This window comes from Ischnura elegans, chromosome 2 (genome assembly GCF_921293095.1).
Source record: "Ischnura elegans chromosome 2, ioIscEleg1.1, whole genome shotgun sequence".
Taxonomy (NCBI): domain Eukaryota; kingdom Metazoa; phylum Arthropoda; class Insecta; order Odonata; family Coenagrionidae; genus Ischnura; species Ischnura elegans.
Window position 1 is genome coordinate 13,391,358 of NC_060247.1, and position 20,091 is coordinate 13,411,448.

The window sequence follows — 20,091 nt, forward strand, 5'->3', positions numbered from 1 at the left end:
TTCAACTGCTCTACGTTCCTCTCCTATGCTAGAGACCTCATTAGTGCTAATGAGCATGTCACCCCATGGGTAAAAGTCCACTTCAAATTTTAGTGGATATCCACTAAATATTGTGGATATCCACTACTATTTGAGGATATCCACATGGCTTATAGTGCATGTCCACAATACAAATGTGGATCCACTTGAAGTGAATGTGGATGTCTGCTATACATTTGTGGATCCACTTGAAGTGAATGTGGATGTCCACCATACATTTGTGGATCCACTTACACAGAATGTGGATGTTGACCTTTGTAAGTGGATGATTAGACACATCCTCTAACTCAAGCAGTAGATATTAACATTTTTAGTGGATGATTGGCTTATGAACCAGCGAAAAACAATGGATAACCACATTTTAGTGATTATCCACAACAAGATTGTGGATATCCACATTTTTTTGTTGGAGGTCCACTACCAAGAGAGGAATGTGGAGATCTACTATCAAAAATGCAGATATCTGCATTGAATAATTATTAACTTTAAGGAAAACAGCATTTTAAATTCAATAAAAAGGCAACAGAAGTAAGAGGAAAAATTGGTCAATAAGAGATTTAATGGTCTAAATGGAATGTTCTATGTTGTGTGAATGGCACAATCAGTTAGTATCAAACACTAATCATTCTCATAAACGTTAGGAACATCACACACATAGGTGCCTTTTTCCAAATTTATAATAACACATTTTTTACAAATAGAATCAAAAGGCAATACAATCAGTGGGTCATACATGTTTGCAGCGCAAGTTTTTATATGGGGAGCCAAATGTCCACTTAGAGAAATTCTTAAAGGTCGCACAAGAGCACAAAGAGTATCTGCTCCATGTATTACTAATTTCTCAATTAATCCATAGCCATTATTTCTCAACGAAACACATGTGTCATTGAATTTCTTTGGCTTTTTATATGCTTTGCTGTAATAAACAACATTTTTATGTACAACTCGATTAAAATAAGTTATTTTGCCATTGTTTAGAGGCATCAGAGCATTTATGAAAGCCTTCTCTTCCTCAGTTGTAGCATTTCCAATAACCTCATTACCAAGAGCTGTAATATCACCGAACTTCTTGCTCATTTTCAGAGGAGCAAATTCAAAGGTATCATTGCAGAACTTGAGGATTCTCTCACTCACTGAGTGCTGGGTAATTAAAGTGGATGCAAATTTAAAGGTAGCGTATTTTTGACATATCTGTGTGGTAACACCCCTGGTTCCCTTCACAAGTTTCAGAAGATGGCCATTAGAAGATTCGAAAGGAAATGCTGAATACACCCAAAGCGGTCCCCACTGGGACACCATATGCGTTAGATGAGAGCATAAATGAATGTTGTATGTCATGTTTTCATCCCCATATAGTTTATTGAATCCCAGAATGAAGGCACTAAGCAAAGATTCAGCATTGGAAAGCTCTTCCTGTGAAATAGTATCTTTGAGAAGAATGTGAATGCCAGCAACAAGCAACTTAAGATTATTAAAATATTTTTGGGCCAGAAGACCATCCAAACAGGGCAAGCAGTAATAAAGAAGGAAACTCCTCCACTCTTTGCATTTCCAGTGAGTCCGCTGCTCCACTGACTGTGGTCGTCTCGAAATACACCGAGGAGGAGTAATTGCCATGAGGCGAGAGTCAAACGATGAACTATCCTTAATGTAATATTCTTTACCATGCGAAGAAGAATTGAAAAATATATCTGTGATCTTGGATATAACTCCTGCCAATATAGCGTGCATATAATCAATTACAAACCCATCCACTATTTGAAATGCTGGAACACTGAGTAGAGGACTTATGCCTTTCAAACCATGAGTTAAATCAAATGATTTATTTGGACCCACATTAGATGTCTTTTCCTGCATTTCATGGGCTTTCAACATATCCTCCAACATACTCTCATGGGTGCGGTAGGGATAGGTTTTAAATGCTGTGTACCTCCCTTTGCCGGCAGAGTCTTTGGTTGGATTATTAGGATGTAGACAGTACCCACAACCAAAACGTCCGTTAAACTGCTTGATGGATTGCAGCTTAGGTTTGGCTACAGAGTCAACTGAGCAATTTATAGCAAATATTGGACATTCTACAATATTCCCATTGGGGTTCTTTCGTCTTATGCCTCTCACTGCCAGATCCTGCAGTTCCTTTATGAAAGGACTCAAAAAAAGTGACATTGGAGGAGCTGATTTACCAAACCAGAGACCGGCTAGCAAAATATTTTTAAGCTTAAACCTTTCATCCGGAACAATTTCATTAACATAATACTGAAGGGGCCAAATAGCACCTCTACCAGAATTCCACATCGGGGCACCATCAACATTGAATGTTATAGATAAACTGTTCTCATCCTCCATAGGATTTCCTTTTCGGCATAGCCACTGATACAAATTGCCATCAGCGATATCCATAATTTTATCAGAAACCTTATTCTTTCTAGGCACTAAATTAATGTCATCAGTGCCAAAAAGTTCCTCAAGTTGTTGCCTAATAGGAATGGTAACAAAAAAATTCCCTAGTTCTAAATTAATATCATAAACTTTTTCACATTCGTCACACTTCACTTGCTCACCAACACACATACTTCTTTCACCTAAGTACTCATTACATAACGGACAATAAAAATGAAATACCAAATGAGCACGAGGAGAAAACAACTTGTTGAAGTAGTATTTGGATGTTGGTATGACATTCTCCCCAAGGAGAGTGTTTATAAACTTGAGTAAGTCCTCAACTAAAGGGCCTGTCATACCATGACGCATAACAATGTGTAACACCATTAAAAAAGCCTCAAATTTAGTCGTTTTCAAAGATGGTAGCAAAGGTTCATCCCAGATATCAAAACCTGTTTCTTTTATATTGCCAGATAACCTGTCAGCTGGCACAGATTTATCTTGCGGGAGACATGTGCCAGCATTTGGTGATGCATTTTCATTCAAACTACATTTAGAGCAAATGCATAGTCCAAAGCATGACGAATCATTGTCATTCATGGAGGAGCACTGCTCATTATTTTCTAATGATGCTATTGGTGGAACTTCTTCAACAGCATTTATGCTCCCTTCAACTCTCCGATTTTGACATGGACCTGGAGGTAAACCACAGTAATCAATGAACATACGTATATTTTTTACACCAAAGCTAATAGTGTGGCAGCTACTCAATCTCAATTTTTCTTTCACTTAAATGAAAATGCAAGAGATAACTTGGTCACCTATTTAGACCTCTGTTAAACATTTAAATTCCTCCTCAGGTCCTCTTTATTTCCCTACCCTCAGTTCACTCCCGCCTCCCATGATGAAGTGAGTAAGTGGCCATATTATTTGCTTTGATAAAATAACAGAAATATATGTTCCAACCTAAAGATTTTACTTCTACAAATGATAACATTAAAAAGAAATTTATTTACGCTTACTCACTTATTTGAACAGTAGAGCTACAATTCTGCTGTAGTTGTGACTGCTTCGTCTGCCGCGGAATTTTATATGGTTGACTTGGCTCTAAATAAGCCCCATATCGACCCCTTTTCTTTCCTTTCTTCTTCGGGAGCAATTGATACTCGTCCTCCATCACTAATGCTACAGTGATCGGCGGCGATTATTTTTCGACGACGACGACGAATCTCGATGGATATTTTTCCAATAATTGGAGTTTGGTAATTATTCACCAAGTTTTAATCGTATTGTATTGTATCCAACTATCAAATTCGCGATGGCGCGCGTAAATGTGTATATCACGTGACGTACGACTGCAACGGCCGCCTGGATGCAAAGGTAACCAATGAACTATAAGCCTCGGCACAAAGACCAATCACATTTAACAGAATTCTGGCGGTACAAATAAAACGTTGATCCAGTGGTCATGACAACGGGTAGCATCGAGTACTTGTTTGTGAACGTTTAATCTAGTGCAATGGCGTCCTTCGCTTATATTACCTTTCGCAAAGATAACAAGAAATCCATAGTGCCTATTTCTTTCATTAAAGATTTCGACCTTGGAAAATGGAGTACCAAAACAATGTATAGAGTTTTTCGAAGCAACATCGAAGAAGATACCCCAGAGAGAATGCTGGAACGAGAATCGAAAATTCCGGAGTACGACAACGATTGCGCCTTGCAATGCGCGAGTGCTCCAGGTTATTTCTACGCGACTGTTGCCGTCGTTGAAGGTAAATTTTCTATTTGCTAGCTCTTTACCTATCATGTAATTTAAATTGATTAAATGCCGAGTTCTGCTTGTAACGTTTATACGGAAAGTAAGATAAAAACGAGTTTTTTTCTGAGTCTTCATGCTATGCGTATTTATTGCGACAGACTCTATTTCGGCTGTGAAGAAGTCCGTGGAGGAAAAAAGAATCAAGAAACCGACAGTTAAGGTAATTGAAGTAGCCTCAGACAAGAAAAAAAATAAGGTTCGTATGCCATCGGCTCATATTAAAATAATGTCAGCATTGACACAGCTCTATTCATACTACAATAATATTGAATTTAATTATTCCATATTAAATTTGTGTCTAACTTTCGTTAATAACTTATGTATATGGAACAACAGCAGGCACCTATAGTGGAACCAAAAGGAAACTCTGGTCCAACAAAAAAAGGTTTCAGCAGAAAATTAAAAGATGAGACCATAAGAGACTTAAAAAAAAACATATTTAATAAAGGTGCCAAAAGGGCCCTACCATCCAGCTCAGAAACGGATGCATGCTCGGATGATGAGGACGGCTATGTCTGTATACTAAAATACAGAATTCTTCAGCGGAAGTTGAGAGAGAGGGAGAGAGAGTTGGAGCAGTGCAGAAGGCTCAATTTCCATCTCCAAGAGAAATTAATTGAAGCTGAAAGTCGTAAGCAGAACCAAGCATATGAGATACCAACAACTTCGTCCATGAAAATCTCCACTACAAGCAGTGAGTGATATCCATGGAATGGATAGATTTCATAAGCTCTTGAAAAATACTTTATCAATTCTGAAAACTAGGTATATTATTTATTTTTGCACTGAATACCCACCATTGATAGAAATAAAGATGATCATGCCTCATGATTGATCACTAAAGTTTCAGTTAATTTCCCAATTCTTTATAGGGAAATGAGATTTAAATCTGCATTATTTTGATGTAGATGACCAAAGTCTTACCTTGAAATTAGATGGGGAGGTTGTATGGGGGGTCTACGTTTTCCTTTAATATTCACGAGTTCCTAACCACAAAAGAGATCTGCCTCTTGGGGTACGCCCTTGGGATTGGGCAATGTTTACTGAGAAAGAGTTTGAACAACGTGCAATGTTTGTGAAGTTCAATTAGCATTCTACACAATGCTGTTGTATTAGTTGTTCAATGGTGAAACTGTGATCACCACCAAACAACCAATGCAAAGGTACCCCATAACATTCTCACTGAGCTCAAAGATCATTTGCTCAAATCCGATGGTAGCAATAAATATTTGCTATGATTTCAGATTCTGCCACCACACCTAAAAAAATAGAGCCGGTGCCGAGTACAAGCAATAGCCCTCCATTATCCCATGTAATGGAAGTTGAGGTAACATGCCCATTTTTTTCATAATATGTGTAGAAGTATTTACGACATTGCATCATAATGTACTGAGGCCTAAATTTGTTCCATTGTAGGAAGAGCTCGAAAACATGCCTCCTAAAGAAAATTCACAAGAAATGCAACCATCCATGAATACAGATAACAATAATGAGGTGAGTTACAATTTCCATTTTCTGAAATTACTAGACATATGAATCTATAATGCAACAATGTTTATTGCAAAAATAGTTGGGGAAAACTAAAAGTGCATAGTGTCATGCATTTAGGTTTTCCTCAAAACTTACCAATCGAGCCCTTTGACTCAAAGAGATGAAACATCTTTCTAAAAACAAGCCATTTCCATTTATTTAGGGCTACTGTTTCTATGAAGGCAGAATACTATCTGCAGATGTTATGAGAGACTTGCAGGAAATGAGGAAGGGCCCACAAGGGGACTCCTTGTTTGTCAAAAAAGTTGCAGTTCTAGCCTGGGGGTCTGAGTATCTAATGAGACACTCAGTAAGTGGAAGGGCAGACCCTAAAAGAGGAAATAAGGCAATGTCGGAAAAGAGACCTAGCCTAGATAAATCCAGGTTGGAGGCAGTTAGAAGTGAGTACCTCCTTCCATTTACATCGTTATTGCTCAAACATTTTAGTCGTGTAGGCAAACATTCTCACTAAATTGTTTCTCCCCTTTCAGATATTTTCATAGAAAGACTTAGGAAAGAGGGAATAACATCGCCAGAGGAGAATGAAAGGGCAAGATATTCCAAAATAAATCGTTACATCGGGGAAAAAATTAAAACATTGAGAGTGAATACTAATGGCAAATAAAGTTAAGCAATGGATATTTTAAATCTTTAATTCGACTACTTCCTTTTAAGAAAGTATCTGTCTTACCCTTTATATGGCTACGTTCGTTGGAATGCGGATGAACAATTTAGTTTACAATAATGAAATCACGATGCACAGACGACGAATTGACTTAAATGTCTCTATGGCAAGGTAAGTACTGAAATTAACAACAAATACCTATTACCTACGCAATTACTGCATGCGAAAAAATTATCCGCACATTTGTTATTTCGTAGTCACGTAAAAAGTGCCTACAAAATGGCAGTTATAAAGATAAAGCATTATTGCAGTCTATTTACCGCTGAATTTGGCACTTAAGCGATTACTTTCACTTTTACCAAATACCTGTTAGAATGGCCAGAGCTATTGGGCAAAAGAAAAACAAACCGAAAAAGGTCTTCAATTGCAACGAATCAACTTAGGCTAATTAGGATATAGCCATATAGCGATCTAAACAGCCATTTCACAAGCAACGCATATGGAATGAGTGTAGGTTGTTCGAGAAACAAGTTCTCAAGTAATCCAGTACAATTTCCGACGACAAAACACACAGAGGTCGTATCTTTTTCAAGAAGCTATTGATATTATTCACTAAGGTTATTGTGAAGATTGAGAACGTAGTCCGTAGCCGAATGCGCAACTGTGAGGCCTGTATTCACGGCTGTGGTGGGTCTGTCGCTTTGAGCTACTGTTACCAACTCCACCAATTTGTTACCCGTCGCAGAATTTTATTTATGACGAGGATTTTAATTATTCAATGTTTTTCCTGTACAGATCTGCGAATCAGCGACGGAATATTCACGCAAATGAAAAGATATTTTTTTAACCTGACTAATATTGGCCGTACTAATAGTAGTTCTAGCAATGCTAGATCATGCTAGATGATTACCAGACAATTGGCCATTGTGAAAAAACTGAGATCTGCATTGTGCATAATTGAACGCATCAGCAACCTTATTGAAAACATCGGAGAATTACCATTACCCGTTGGTTATAATAGTCTCCGTTTTGCTCCGAATCGCCCAATATTAGAGCAAGTACGGCGCATCCATATTATTATTGAAAGTTTCTCTCAAATTAATATTACTAGCATGCTCATTAGGCACGTCTTGGTGTTTCCTGTTGCATACGCATCAACAGGTGGTTCCGCGCCATCCACAATAATTTCATTGATTCCCTAAAAATACATGGATCCACAAGTATTTTAGTGGATCCACTAAAAAAAGATCTAGAAGCGAATATATATGTGGATCCACATATTTTAGTGGATCCACTAAAATATGTGGATCTAGAAGCGACAATGTGGATCCACAAAATTATTAGTGGATGCCGAAATCGCCACTATTTGTGGATCCACTAATTGCGGATCCACATAATTCAAGTGGATCCACTAAACTTTAAGTGGATGCCGAAATCGCCACTATTTGTGGATCCACTTATTGTGGATATTTACACATGGGACCTTTCACTTATTTAATAGTATAAAAATTTATAGGTGGTGGGTGTTGACATATGGTTCTCTGAACATCTTTCTTTCTAGAATTCACTATTTACTTTCCATTGTCTCTATTGAATTTGTTGTATGCTTTTTAATTTCCTAGACTCTCAGAATCAAGTATCCTGCAATAAAGAGAATCGTCCGAGAGACCTAGAAAATGAAAAAACACCCACCACCTATACATTTTGATGCTATTAAATAAGTGAAAGGTGACATGCTCATTAGCACTAATGAGGTCTCTAGCATTGGAGAGGAACGTAGAGCAGTTGAAAATCTTGACACGGGTTGCCCCAGATGCAATAAGTATTGAAAAAATAATTACAGGAAAATTTTAGAAATGTATTATGATCACACCACTTGTGCAGCGGAATGCATTGAAAACATTCATTTTTTTTTATTTTCACATCCAAGTCAGGCAAATAGCAATAATATGAATTGTGCACATTATTAAATGAATATCAAATGAGTGATATGAGACCGAGATTCAAAGATTGGAGATTTAACAAGTCACTACACTATGGGCTAATTTCATTGCATAAATAAAATATATGAAGCATAAGATCACTTTTTATTACTTCATAAAAATCACAGTCTTGACAGTATTAATAACTGTATCATATTATATCTGAATATGAGTGTAATATATACAGATTTCTTTTTAAAAAATAAGAACAATCTATCCAACCATGCCCATCTCATGAAATTATATGGTTGTAGTTACAAATATGTACCTCATTTTTCCTAGTTTAAGGAAGAGGTTAGGCTACAAAGTAGTCAACCATCAACAACCCAACAGTGGGAATTACATCAATGAAGTTTTAAAAGCAGCACCACACAATGACAAAAATCTGTATGGAATCAGTCAGTTTTATGAAGAAGAGGCACAAGAAGTAGAAACAGGATGGTATCAGTATTGCATAAACTACATGCACATGAACCCATAAACTTAACAAACAATATCACCCCATTCAGTGCATGTACTTATACACCATGTTACATAATTTAACAGTGTTAGCAAAAGAAATACCACAGTTTACAGGATATGACAAAATAACATCTAAAAGAGAAAATTGTTGCATTGAAGTACAGTAAAAATAAAAATTTTCAAATTAAGCACTCATGATCATTCCAGCAAGACACAAATGCTTCTGAAAATGGCATTTGGGCAATAGCATCCTTTACACTGCCAAACTCCCACAACTTCACTTTGAAACCAAACGTTAGCAGTTACAGGTTTCTTTAAAAAAAGGTTACTATCAAGGATGATTAACACCTTTAATATCATTTATCTTTGGTTTTTCTCAAACTAAAGCCCAATTAGTAACTGCCAAAATATATCATTCAAAATTGGAGAAATAAATAATGCTAGCAAATTTTATTTACTTCATGATTGTGAAGGGTAAAAAACATTTGGAATTGTGGTATCAGCAACATTTCAACCATTGTAATGGCTTTCAATTCGATGCATCTATAAGTATACCATTTTAAAAATTAAACTAATTGATTTTGCAATTATAATTTTCATTCGTTTGATAACAACTTACATAACAAGAAATAGAACTAAACCGAAGTTGTTCGGCAACAAAATTCAATGTTACATTTGCAATTGAAAACTTTGAGCAAATGACATATGCAACACCTATGAGCTGATGAAGCGAACATAAAGCTTAAAATACTGATTCCTTAAAAGTGTCCTGTAAAATCAGAAAATTTCACGAGTTCAATGATCAAGGATTTTTGGAGTCAATTTAAAAACAGCCTCAGATACTGTGGGTACAAACACACAAAATAAATAATCCAATTTCAACGGCACTAAACACTCAATCGCCAACTTAAATAAAATTTGCGAACTACAAGGCTCCAATAAACCATTCTAAAATAAGATTACCTCTTACAAAACAATAAAACCCTTACAGAGGCCACAGGAATGAGGAATGTAGCTATTGAGGTTCCAAGTAATTTTGATAATAATTTATCACACACTTCAGCAAAAAACTCAGAAGAAATAGTTTTAAAGAGGGATAAGAAAATATAAGTAGGGAAAACAAAAAGATTATTCCAGAATACATACCATTGACTGGCACTTAGTCACAGAATGCATTTAAGTGCATGTTTACTTTCATGTTCTACCTTCCAAAGAAATAATTATTAACTTGATAAATCACCATCCGCAGTAAAGAAAAATTATAGGAATGTAGAAAATACAAATAAATAGAAATTGTAGATTTGACTAGAAATAACTGAAAATTCATTCTCACTTGAACACAACATGAATTAAAACCCCAACACAAATCCGTAATCTTCCCTTAAATAAATCTATTAACATATGCACAAGAGCACTCAATATTTCACTTAAAAACTACCATAAAAATGTTGCTCAAAATGTAACACTAAATAAGACACTGTCGTATTTAAGGTAGATGGAATGTGTTGAAAAATGGATGAAGCATGAACAGCAATGATTAATTTCAATGGAATGGATAAAAATATTAGCTAGGGAAGTTTGAATCACTTATTTTACCCCACAACACTGATTGGCTTTCAAATATTAGCATACAAAAGTTAATTTTGGTGACTGAACAGAAATCTGCAACTATACGATAAAAACTAATAGAAAATGAAAATTGGAGTACTGCAATAAATACACGCAAGTCCACAAGTATCTACACAAGAGGACTACCGTTATAATAGCAATTAACTGAGAAAAATAAGCCCTGAAAAAGTTCCAGAGTTTTAAAAGTAAAGGTTAAGAATCCACCAATCATGTGATGGGTGAGCACTATTCTGAATTAAAAGCAATTGATATTTTCATTTCCTCAATAATAGAAATATGTTCCATCAACTAGACAGAAGTCTGGAAATAAAATATTCCAAGGTAATTAAATCTGAGACAGTTGCAGGATCTGGACAGAAAAAAAACAGTTAAGTTTCCCATGAAATGATAACAACAAAGAAGATGATGTGCTTTGAATTAAGGTTTCCTTTAACTTGTAAATTTAAATAAAATAATCACTTTTATACACCATCTCACTCTCTTGGTGCCCTAATAATTCATTGTGCAAAGTAATGAAAATGACTTCAAAGACACATGGACAATGACTTTGAATGGCTATTTCTCCATTTTCAGTCAGAGGAAGCACAATTTGTCCATTAAAAGAAGGCCAGTGAGGATTCCCAGGGGAAAGTACTGAATCATCAAACATCCAATGAGGGGCAAACTGTACACATCCGAGTTACAAGTCAGCTATCAACACAAACTCAGTTTCAGCTCTACAAACATACTTCGAGCAGCTGGACAACCATAACTCTTGACATCTGAATCAATTCATTCCATATGACACAACTCAAAGATAATTCTAGTATACTGATTTTATAGCAACCAGTAAAATGCCCAGGGCAGCATTTTTCAAAGCTTGGTCATGACGTAGATTAAAAATTCCTCATGAAGGATTTTTTTATCAAGCTGTGCTTTGTTGTATTCATTTTGATGAGACTTTTGAGGCAAGTGAGGGAATTCAAAGGATGAAGAATCTCACTCATTGACTCATACAAGAGATCAGTTCTTGACAGAGAAGGCTGTACTGGAGGTGGTCACCAGATATCCGCCGAACACGCAGTCCTTTCGCATCCCCTAAACCAGTGAAGTCAATATCCTCTTGAGGGTCCTGCCCACCAAAAACCATCACTTCTGCCTGCACTCCCTCAGGTGAACGTAAAGCCAGCCCCGCACCTGACGCCACTGGCCTACATTCAAATCCTGGAGGGGCACGAGACTCCACAACCTGTTGCACTAGAGCCAAAATATCTCCCGTGTCCAGCCTCGAAGCTCCTGCCGATAAGGCTACTTCGATTGAACCACTGGACGTCTTCCTAAGACGACACATGCCACTTCCTCCTACACCCACTCCAGGAACCACCTCCTGACTCTGCCTCCCTATACCCTGAACAATGGAAGGACGGCTGGGATCGACAGACTGGAGGGGTATGGTCGGAACGGAAATGTCCCCAATCCAGAGTCCCCTGGGCTCCACATCCGGCACACTGTCCACTTCCTGATCGTCACTCGATGACGAGGAGGTTGATAAGGAGGGAGACGACGGGAGATGCACCTCATCGCCAGTTTCATCCGTTATTGAGATCTGCGGATTGGAGAAGGGGATTGTCTGAAAGGTGGACAGAGATTGGGGAATGGTGAGAAGTTCTTCCCTGGGCACGTTGGGTGGCGTAGTGGCTGGGGGGGTCACAGAAATGTTTGGAGAGTACATGGAGGGATCACAGTGCCTCTGAATACCACTCGTCCCTCTCGTGATAGAACCAGCACCTGGCAACGTGCCCGTCGCCCGTGTCGTCACGGGAGAAGGGTGCCGCAAGTGAAGACGCCTGAGGTGGTGGGAGAGTGATGGTTCCGTGGAATGGTGCACTGGCGAGCTGGGGATGGACGAGGGAGTGGCTGGTGGCGACAACACAGGAGACGAGGGCGGGAGGGGCGAAGCAGGCGTCGAGGCTGGACAGTGCCTCATCCGGCGGATGTGCATTGAATGCAGGAATTGCATCTCAGCTTGTGTGCGTGCATCTGGGGTGATACCCATTCTCTGGAAAAATACAAGATGCCTTCCATCAGTTCCCCATCACTCTTAATTTCAACCTCATGACATATAATACATACCTCTTGTATCTACACCACATGATAGCTCAAACATGAAACATATACACTGATTAAGGAATAAAGCTTGTAGTACTGTACTGTACAAGATAATAACAATAAATAATCAGTGAGTATCTCCTCGGGGTATCTCAATGTAATTTTCCTGTCACAGACAGCACTCTGGTAACACAGAGGATAATACAGAATGAATTAGTGACTGAAAACCAAGAATTTTGCTTCAAGAAATTAGAAGTGGAAAACAAAATTAATTTTCGAGTCATCAGATGATTTAGTGAGCATCACATCCAAGATTTGAATGTAATGCTATGGTAATCATGCTGAGGAGTGGACTTGGTTTCAGAGGTGGAGCATAGACTAATTGTCAATAGTAGTGTAATGCTCAGACTATTCATAGTGTAGATGCTTCACATCTCGCATACGAACTTATAGTTATCAAAGAATAGTGCTCAAAAACTCATTAGTTTGTGGTGAGATCTTTGCCCAGCTCCATCATAGCATTCATTGGCCAGCCCTTCACATCGATCAGTTCGGCACATGGCCTCAGTGAGCTTTTGACACAGCACTTAATAGACAACAAGCAGCCTGGCGGTCAGATTGCATCTCCTTCCTACACAAAGCTACACTGGCCTCAATGTACCAGATCTTTAGTACAGATTTTGTGCCCACAAGCCAGGTAGTCATTCAGTTGACTTGTGTATAGCAATTTAAAAGGTATGATTACATGAATTTTATTTGTGGTGTTAAGAAATATAGTGGCAGGCAAAATAAACATCATTCACAAATTTTCAGAGCTATTATTTCTGCCATCACTATTATAAAGGTTGAACCTTTTTACTATAAAGTTAGCTAGTTTTCCACTGCTCTGATGAGATATGCCTATAAATACCGAGTGCATACTATGGCACGGACTTCTTGGCTTCACACTATCCATATTTATTACATGTTAATTATAACTTGATGGTACCCTCCTATTCACTCATCACAACATGATTTTCACCATGCCATGAACAGTAAAACCAGCTTCCATTGAAGTTCTTAACTCTACCTTTTTATTACATTTCAATTCACGCTCTATTATTACCAAATACCTGGTGTTAAAAACTTGCATTAGAGCTCTCTGTATCTCTACACAAACAAACAACAGAGAACAAAAATGTTTTTTCATAGTTATGGAAAATGGTTATGGAGAGGTTTAGGTAACTGTAAAGCATAATATGTAAGAAGTTTAGTTTAAAGACCTATTCAATACTTTTGACATTACCTGCAACCTTTGACATTCTTGCTGAAGTGCCTTTACTTCTGAACCGGGCGAGGCAGAGGAACTAGAAGAGGGAGTTGAGACTCTGTCTGACTGGCAACGATATTGTCCGAGGGATGTGCAGCCTTCACTTGCCCGTCTCACAGGGCTAAAACGCTCCAATGGAAGGTGTAATGTGTTGGATTCTTTGTAGGTTTCACGACCTAGACAGGAGGCAAAAATTTACCAAAAGTAAGTATAGTTTGAAAACCCTCAAGAACTAAATGCTCTCAAAATTTAATGAATTCAAACCGATTATCAAGTTAATGAAAAATATTTCCATACCTAAAATTCATACCTCAATGATTTCTTTACACAAACATAATAATGAGTCATGCTGGTGCAAAATAAAACAGGCACGATTCAAACTTAAAGGAGAAAATCACATTTTAAAATGATTTGTAATGTAAACACTTGACCGTCCAATGCAAAAACTACTAAACAGCATGGCTTAACAGATAAAAAGAGCTATGGTTTCAGGCGGTTTATTTTACGTGATTCTAAGTTTATTTATCCTTAAAGTGAAAGTGTTAATTACCAGCAAAAGTACAACAGATAAAGATTTATCAAAAAATGAAAGCTAAACAAACACTTGACAGAATTTTCCACAAGTTGGGCTTAAAAGATGATTCATACATTTCTCATGCAAAATAAGTTCAGAAAAAAATAAAATAGCATAAAATTTCAGATCCAAAGTCATAGGAAATTACATATATTGAGCAAAATTCAATCGCATAAATTAATATGTACATATTTATAGAATCCACAACATTAAAAAAATGCTGTAAAGAGTATTTGCTCTCCTGGCACTAATGAACCCCATTTAGATAGAACTGAAGAAAAAATAATTCCTAGGTTGGAAAAATGGCTATCTGCTGCATTTTTCATTGAAATAATTGGAAATTCAATTAAATACCATAGTCATACACTGCTGAGCTGTCGCAACCAACTACTGTACCTCCAGTAGGATAGGTTGGCCCTATTGCCCCGACACTTGTATCCATGGGAGAGGGCAAAGATGCATTAGAACCTCCCTCTCGCACAGTCGGCAGCCCCGACCACTTGGTACGTGCCACTCCCCCCCCAGGATGATGAAGAGGCGTGGGCGCTTGCAGGGGTGGCAAGCAGGGGGGGGCGTACTGGCGATTCATTCGCGCCTCCACCTCCATCACCAACTCGGGACTTATCACTACACGACATTATGGATTGGGAATTTTGGGGAGAGTTTGCCATGGTAGTTGACGAGGATGTAATTTGGTCGTTAAATTTAGGATTTGAGGAAGGTATAGATGAATTACGTTGAATACACCCCGTGTAAAACGGGATGGGTTTTGAGCGACAGGAAAGGAAAAGAAATTGGAATAAAATAAAGGAAGGATAAGACATTGGAGGTGAAGAAAGGGGAAAAAAACAAAACAAATTCAAACATAAGAAAAAATACTACAAAAACAAAAACACACAAAGAAAAGTCTAACTGTTGAATGACTGCTATTATGCAATCATTCAACAAAACAAAAAATAATAAACAAAAATTAACTAGAAGTAAGAACAAAATGATAAGTACTCTAATGAATACTAAGAAATAAGCTAATCACTGAAGCCTACGTAGGAATGAACATATCAAGCTACAATATTTTAAGTGAAGCATCACTGCTTTAAAGTGGAAAGTCAAGCCAGATTTCTTTTCGGAATTATTAGTGAGCGAAGAATTTTTTTCCGAATAATTACAGTGACTTCCCAACTAAATCCATTATTAGCCCAGATAAAGATGGGATTAATATCTTCCACAGAGGTTTGTTGAAAAATATCAATTATGAGACAGTATGATGACAAATCTATAATCTGGAAAATATAACATACTTTCATTCTCATGTTTTATTAAGTTATTTCTTTAAATACATCAGCTAATTTACTTAACATCAAGACAAAGGTACCAGTCAAATTTTAATGCCCTAAATATGTATTAAACATGTATTAGAAGCAAATGTTTAAAGAATGATGTTAAAACATAAAACATAATTAAAATTTTTAATAAAAGGAAAATAATTTGAGGCAAAGACGTAACACTGAAAATCGAGAGCACAGCCAATGGATTTATAATGGATATTATGTTATACCACCGCAGCCTACAAACCTAGAGAGGAGTTATTTAAACCCATTTAGAGTTTTCAGCATAGTTTGGCAACAATTTTCACATTTCAATCATAAATAATACATGTATACATCGCTCCAAAATATAATACTTGTTAACTGAAGGAAAAATGATATTTATGTCTAAATGACTTCTTCAATTGCAGGATTTTCTGATGACAGATAGCTTAGACAACTATACAAAAATAAAATGCCTTGAGTTTACCGAGAAGTGATTTTAGAATATGGTTCTTCAGGAATATGTTCAATCATAATTTTTACATCAATAGATGCATGGAGGGAATTAGGTATGCTGCCAAAGTTTTTCTTTTTAAATAAAGCTGCCACAGTAAAAGAGGTAGAAATTTAAAAATTATCCTTTTTTTCACCGTTATAGTGATTACAAGGGGAATTTTCAAGCCAGTAACAAGACATATTCAGCTTACAAAAAATAAACATGGGAATTATGTAAATTTCATCAATGGATTCTTAAACCTTATTTATGGCAAGTGTAATCTGAAGATTCATAAATCCTCCCCCCCATCTATGGCACTGATCATAGCACACAATTTCAAGCAGCTTGACAGAAATAAAAACACATGTGCTATGGTGAGACAAAATTATTTTGAAATCAAGTTTTATTATTCCTGGAAATTGCAGAAACGAAGATAATCACACCCATGCTAACAAATAAAAATAAAATATAAGTTCAAAGTATTCCGGGACTAGCCGCGGTGATAACTTTTTACGGGAGTCACCCGCAATCCCTAAATAAACAATCAGCATTCCTATTCAGCCGGGTGCATTATTACCCATGCAGCTAAATTACTTTTGCAATAAAAGAACATGCTACTTCAATTTCAAATTACAAAATCATAATGTACGACTTCCAAATCCCATTCAAAGTACATTCAATTTGCAGGCCAAAGCCATAAAAAAATAAATGGATAATTAGAATTTCAGGAATTTGAAAAGTGAGCAATCATACAAAAACTTAAATAACTACTACAAGCTAAGTTACAAAATAATACACGATTGACATACGCAATTCACAAAATTAGGACCACAAACATCTACCCAAAAGAGAACAAAATATCACCAAGCATAAAACCATTAAAAAAGAATAAGGAATAGATGAGGAAAAATTACAAAGGGAGGAAAATATAACACTAAGCTGGGTTTTTGGCAATCAAAAGAATGTTTTTTTTCTTTCCTCTGTGAATGTAAATGCTGTGGGTGGAGTATGGCAAGAATATCATTTTACATGTTCAACTGCCACAATTCTTTCTAAAAATTTTAAATTATCCATGGGATAGATTAAGATAGCTATCTTTTCCCTATGAGTTCATATTTATCAATATACATAGATGACCAAAAAGCAAATTAAAAGAGGACATAAAATCAACTAAATAGATTTTTGGGATGAGAATTTGGTGCTACCCTGACCAGGCGCACAGCTTGGAATTGAGGATAGGGGGGTTTTAGGCGCAATTAATGCTAGGGTGTATGGAATAGGGGGTATGGAATACTAGGGGGTGTGGGTGCCCTACACCCAGAAAATATTTAAGATAAGTAGTTCAAAATGGTGAGTTTTATGGCTTTCGTAGTGATATTTTATTAATCCTCACTCTATTCTATAAGTAATGTTTATCCAATTATGTAAAATGAAATAAATTTTAAAATTTCTCAGAGTTCTGGGGGGGTTTAACCCCCAAAATCCCCCCTCGCTGCACCACTGACCCTGACAAGAGCCAGGTTTTGAACGAGGAGCAGGATTAAATTACAATGTTACTTGTGATGCTTCATTACCCAGGAGATGATTACTCTCAGCAAGACTGAGATGTTAGCAACCCCCAACCCTCCAATCCATTTTAGGACACAGACCCTATGGTATGACAAGGCATCACCACTGAAGAGGGTGGGTTTAATATTAATCCTTATCTATTATCCTGTAATCCTCTGAGAAACATTCATCTAATCCAAGGTTTAGGAAAGATTTATTCATATTTGCGATAACATTAGAGGTGTCACTTACAGTCCGTCTGCCGAGAATTGTCCAATGACAGACAGGAGGGTCTAGTTCCAGGATAAGGGGCAAGGTTGCCAGGTCAGAAAGGGAAACGCCCAGGTTACATGTAAGCAAAAGGCTTCCATGAAGAAAGGAGCCATAAGGGACAACGAGCATGAAGGGTCGATGGAAGAATCACTCGTTTAGGTGATTCGAAGAAAGGGCTTGTTTTCGTGCTTCATATGCATTTGGCAATGTTGTATGCCTAAGCAAGGGTGTGAGGTGTGTTTGGGGGACAGCGATTGGCTGCAAACCGTACTGTCGCAGGGTTCTCCACCCCTCCATTTGAGCTGTCATCGGATAACACTCGGCCGCCGGACTGTAATTCATACATTTCCTCCAACTTTCATAGAAATCTTACATCAACAAATAGGATAAATGAACACAAGTTTACCTGGAGGCCTTTCTACGACAGTAAGCAATCCTGTTCGCCTCGTCCTCGCTTGACCCCCGGCCACAGGACCTCGACTGACTCCAGGGCTACTGCTCCCTTCCCCATCCACCAGCATCATCTTCCTCTGCTCTTCTTGCATTTCTTCCGCACTTCCAAGGGCCAGGGTGTGTCGCTTCCCATTGCCACGTGTCTGCAAGTACCTGTCACAAAAGAAGAAACTTGGTTACCCATGACAACATCACCAGGCAACACTACTCGGTCACCACAAAATGTTAACAGCAAACGTTTCTTATGGTCTGTCTACAAATGAAAATAATCAAAGAGAAAAACCAATGAATAAAGCAACATTCTGGGCTATACTTTTAAGCAAAGATATTCCTCTTAGCCTTATATGTATATTTTTGCTACATCTCATTGCTGTAAAGGGAGGAAAACCCAAACAGGAACTGAGAACAACCAGAAAACTGGTGGGTAGAGCAGAGAATCCAAACATTGTCTCCTACATGCCTCATTGGTGTTTGGCATTGCCAATTACTGGTGTCAGGACAGTTACAGATCTCCAAGCTGTGCACTAACACAACCAACATAAAAGCAGCTACCCAATTCCTTCCAAGTCTTTCTTCTCCATTTTCTGCTTTAGTGTGTGTTCTACAACTATGGACACAGCTCCCTCAAGTCCTATCAGTCACTTGTGGACTCTACTTTAAATATAATCTAGGTTATGCTTTTCAGTGTAATTTTTATTGTGACAAAATAAATCCATAAAGAGCCAATAATCATAAGATAGAGATTACTTATAACATGGAGTTTGTCCAACAGTCACTAGCATAGAAAATAAGGAGTGTACCGAGTTAAAAAAATCAAGATTATACTACCTTGCTACAGCAAAGGGATCAGGTTGCTCCTCTTCAGAAACCATTTCACTGCTTTCTGCTTGCCTTATACAACTGACGTCATCCTCAGGTTGAACAGATACAGAAGTACCAGGAACAGAACAGTCAGACATAACAGTTATCGGCTGCGACCTCTGAGTTGGATTTTGATTTGTAGGCTGAAAATTTAAGATGATAAAGTTAGATCAAAGCCGTAGGGCATAAAAAGCTCAAGCCTTATAAATGTGATGCAAAAATTCAAAGTGATAATGGAGCTCAGCAAGTTTCCATTGGCTCCTCACCAATTGCAACTGTTCTCTGCTTCCAGGCTGACTCCATATCCCTTCAAGTTGTCGCTGGAAGTACATCTGGAGGTTGGCTCCACCGTCAGAAGCTCGTCTACCAAATCCACCAGCTGGGTGACAATGAAAAACAGAGTAAAACAGAAATAATTATAAAATACAATTAGACCAGAAGTTTTGAGAAAAAACTTTAAAACAAGAAGTCTGAAATAGAAGCCCATATGACTTCGATAAAATTTCAGTTTGAATGAAAATAAATTCAGGTCTTCAGCATAGAAAACATTGAGAAAACCTAATTGTCTATCATACATCAAAAGAGCAGTGGGATGGACTGACGTGCGCTATCAGACTAAATATCTGGCAGTTACAATTACAGTACACTCCCGATTATCCTAATGGCTAATGATGGGGAGAGACGGCACGAATAATCAGAAAACATGGATAA

At 37.5% G+C, this 20,091-nt stretch overlaps 2 protein-coding genes across 4 annotated transcripts in view; one reads left to right on the forward strand and one right to left on the reverse strand.

Annotated features, from left to right (window-relative positions):
- The first annotated feature begins 4,561 nt into the window (after nucleotides 1–4,561).
- LOC124153411 lies at nucleotides 4,562–7,859 on the forward strand. The gene is made up of 5 exons (XM_046526543.1): nucleotides 4,562–4,937; nucleotides 5,488–5,570; nucleotides 5,660–5,737; nucleotides 5,937–6,174; nucleotides 6,265–7,859. Exons 1-5 carry the CDS (start codon nucleotides 4,562–4,564, stop codon nucleotides 6,396–6,398), a joined length of 909 nt encoding a protein of 302 aa, XP_046382499.1. The 3' UTR covers nucleotides 6,399–7,859.
- A 607-nt stretch (nucleotides 7,860–8,466) lies between these two features.
- LOC124153412 (serine/threonine-protein kinase SIK3 homolog) overlaps nucleotides 8,467–20,091 on the reverse strand; it is an 83,845-nt gene continuing 72,220 nt past the window's right edge. The window contains exons 12-17 of one of the 3 annotated variants that reach the window (XM_046526544.1): nucleotides 19,647–19,759; nucleotides 19,348–19,523; nucleotides 18,473–18,672; nucleotides 14,797–15,069; nucleotides 13,845–14,044; nucleotides 8,467–12,509 (exon numbers count right to left, since the gene is read on the reverse strand). In XM_046526544.1, coding sequence (XP_046382500.1) covers nucleotides 11,454–12,509; nucleotides 13,845–14,044; nucleotides 14,797–15,069; nucleotides 18,473–18,672; nucleotides 19,348–19,523; nucleotides 19,647–19,759 — 2,018 coding nt within the window. In that variant the 3' untranslated portion in view covers nucleotides 8,467–11,453. The remainder of the gene's footprint in view (nucleotides 12,510–13,844; nucleotides 14,045–14,796; nucleotides 15,070–18,472; nucleotides 18,673–19,347; nucleotides 19,524–19,646; nucleotides 19,760–20,091) is intronic. The other 2 variants (XM_046526545.1, XM_046526546.1) reach the window with 2 other exon arrangements.

Bases quoted from the DNA above. Each gene is read 5' to 3' on its own strand.
- LOC124153411 (XM_046526543.1), top strand. From the start codon at position 4,562: ATGTATATGGAACAACAGCAGGCACCTATAGTGGAACCAAAAGGAAAC. The intron at 5,738-5,936 runs GTGAGTTACAAT...CCATTTATTTAG, and splicing joins ATACAGATAACAATAATGAG to GGCTACTGTTTCTATGAAGG. The intron at 6,175-6,264 runs GTGAGTACCTCC...CTCCCCTTTCAG, and splicing joins CAGGTTGGAGGCAGTTAGAA to ATATTTTCATAGAAAGACTT.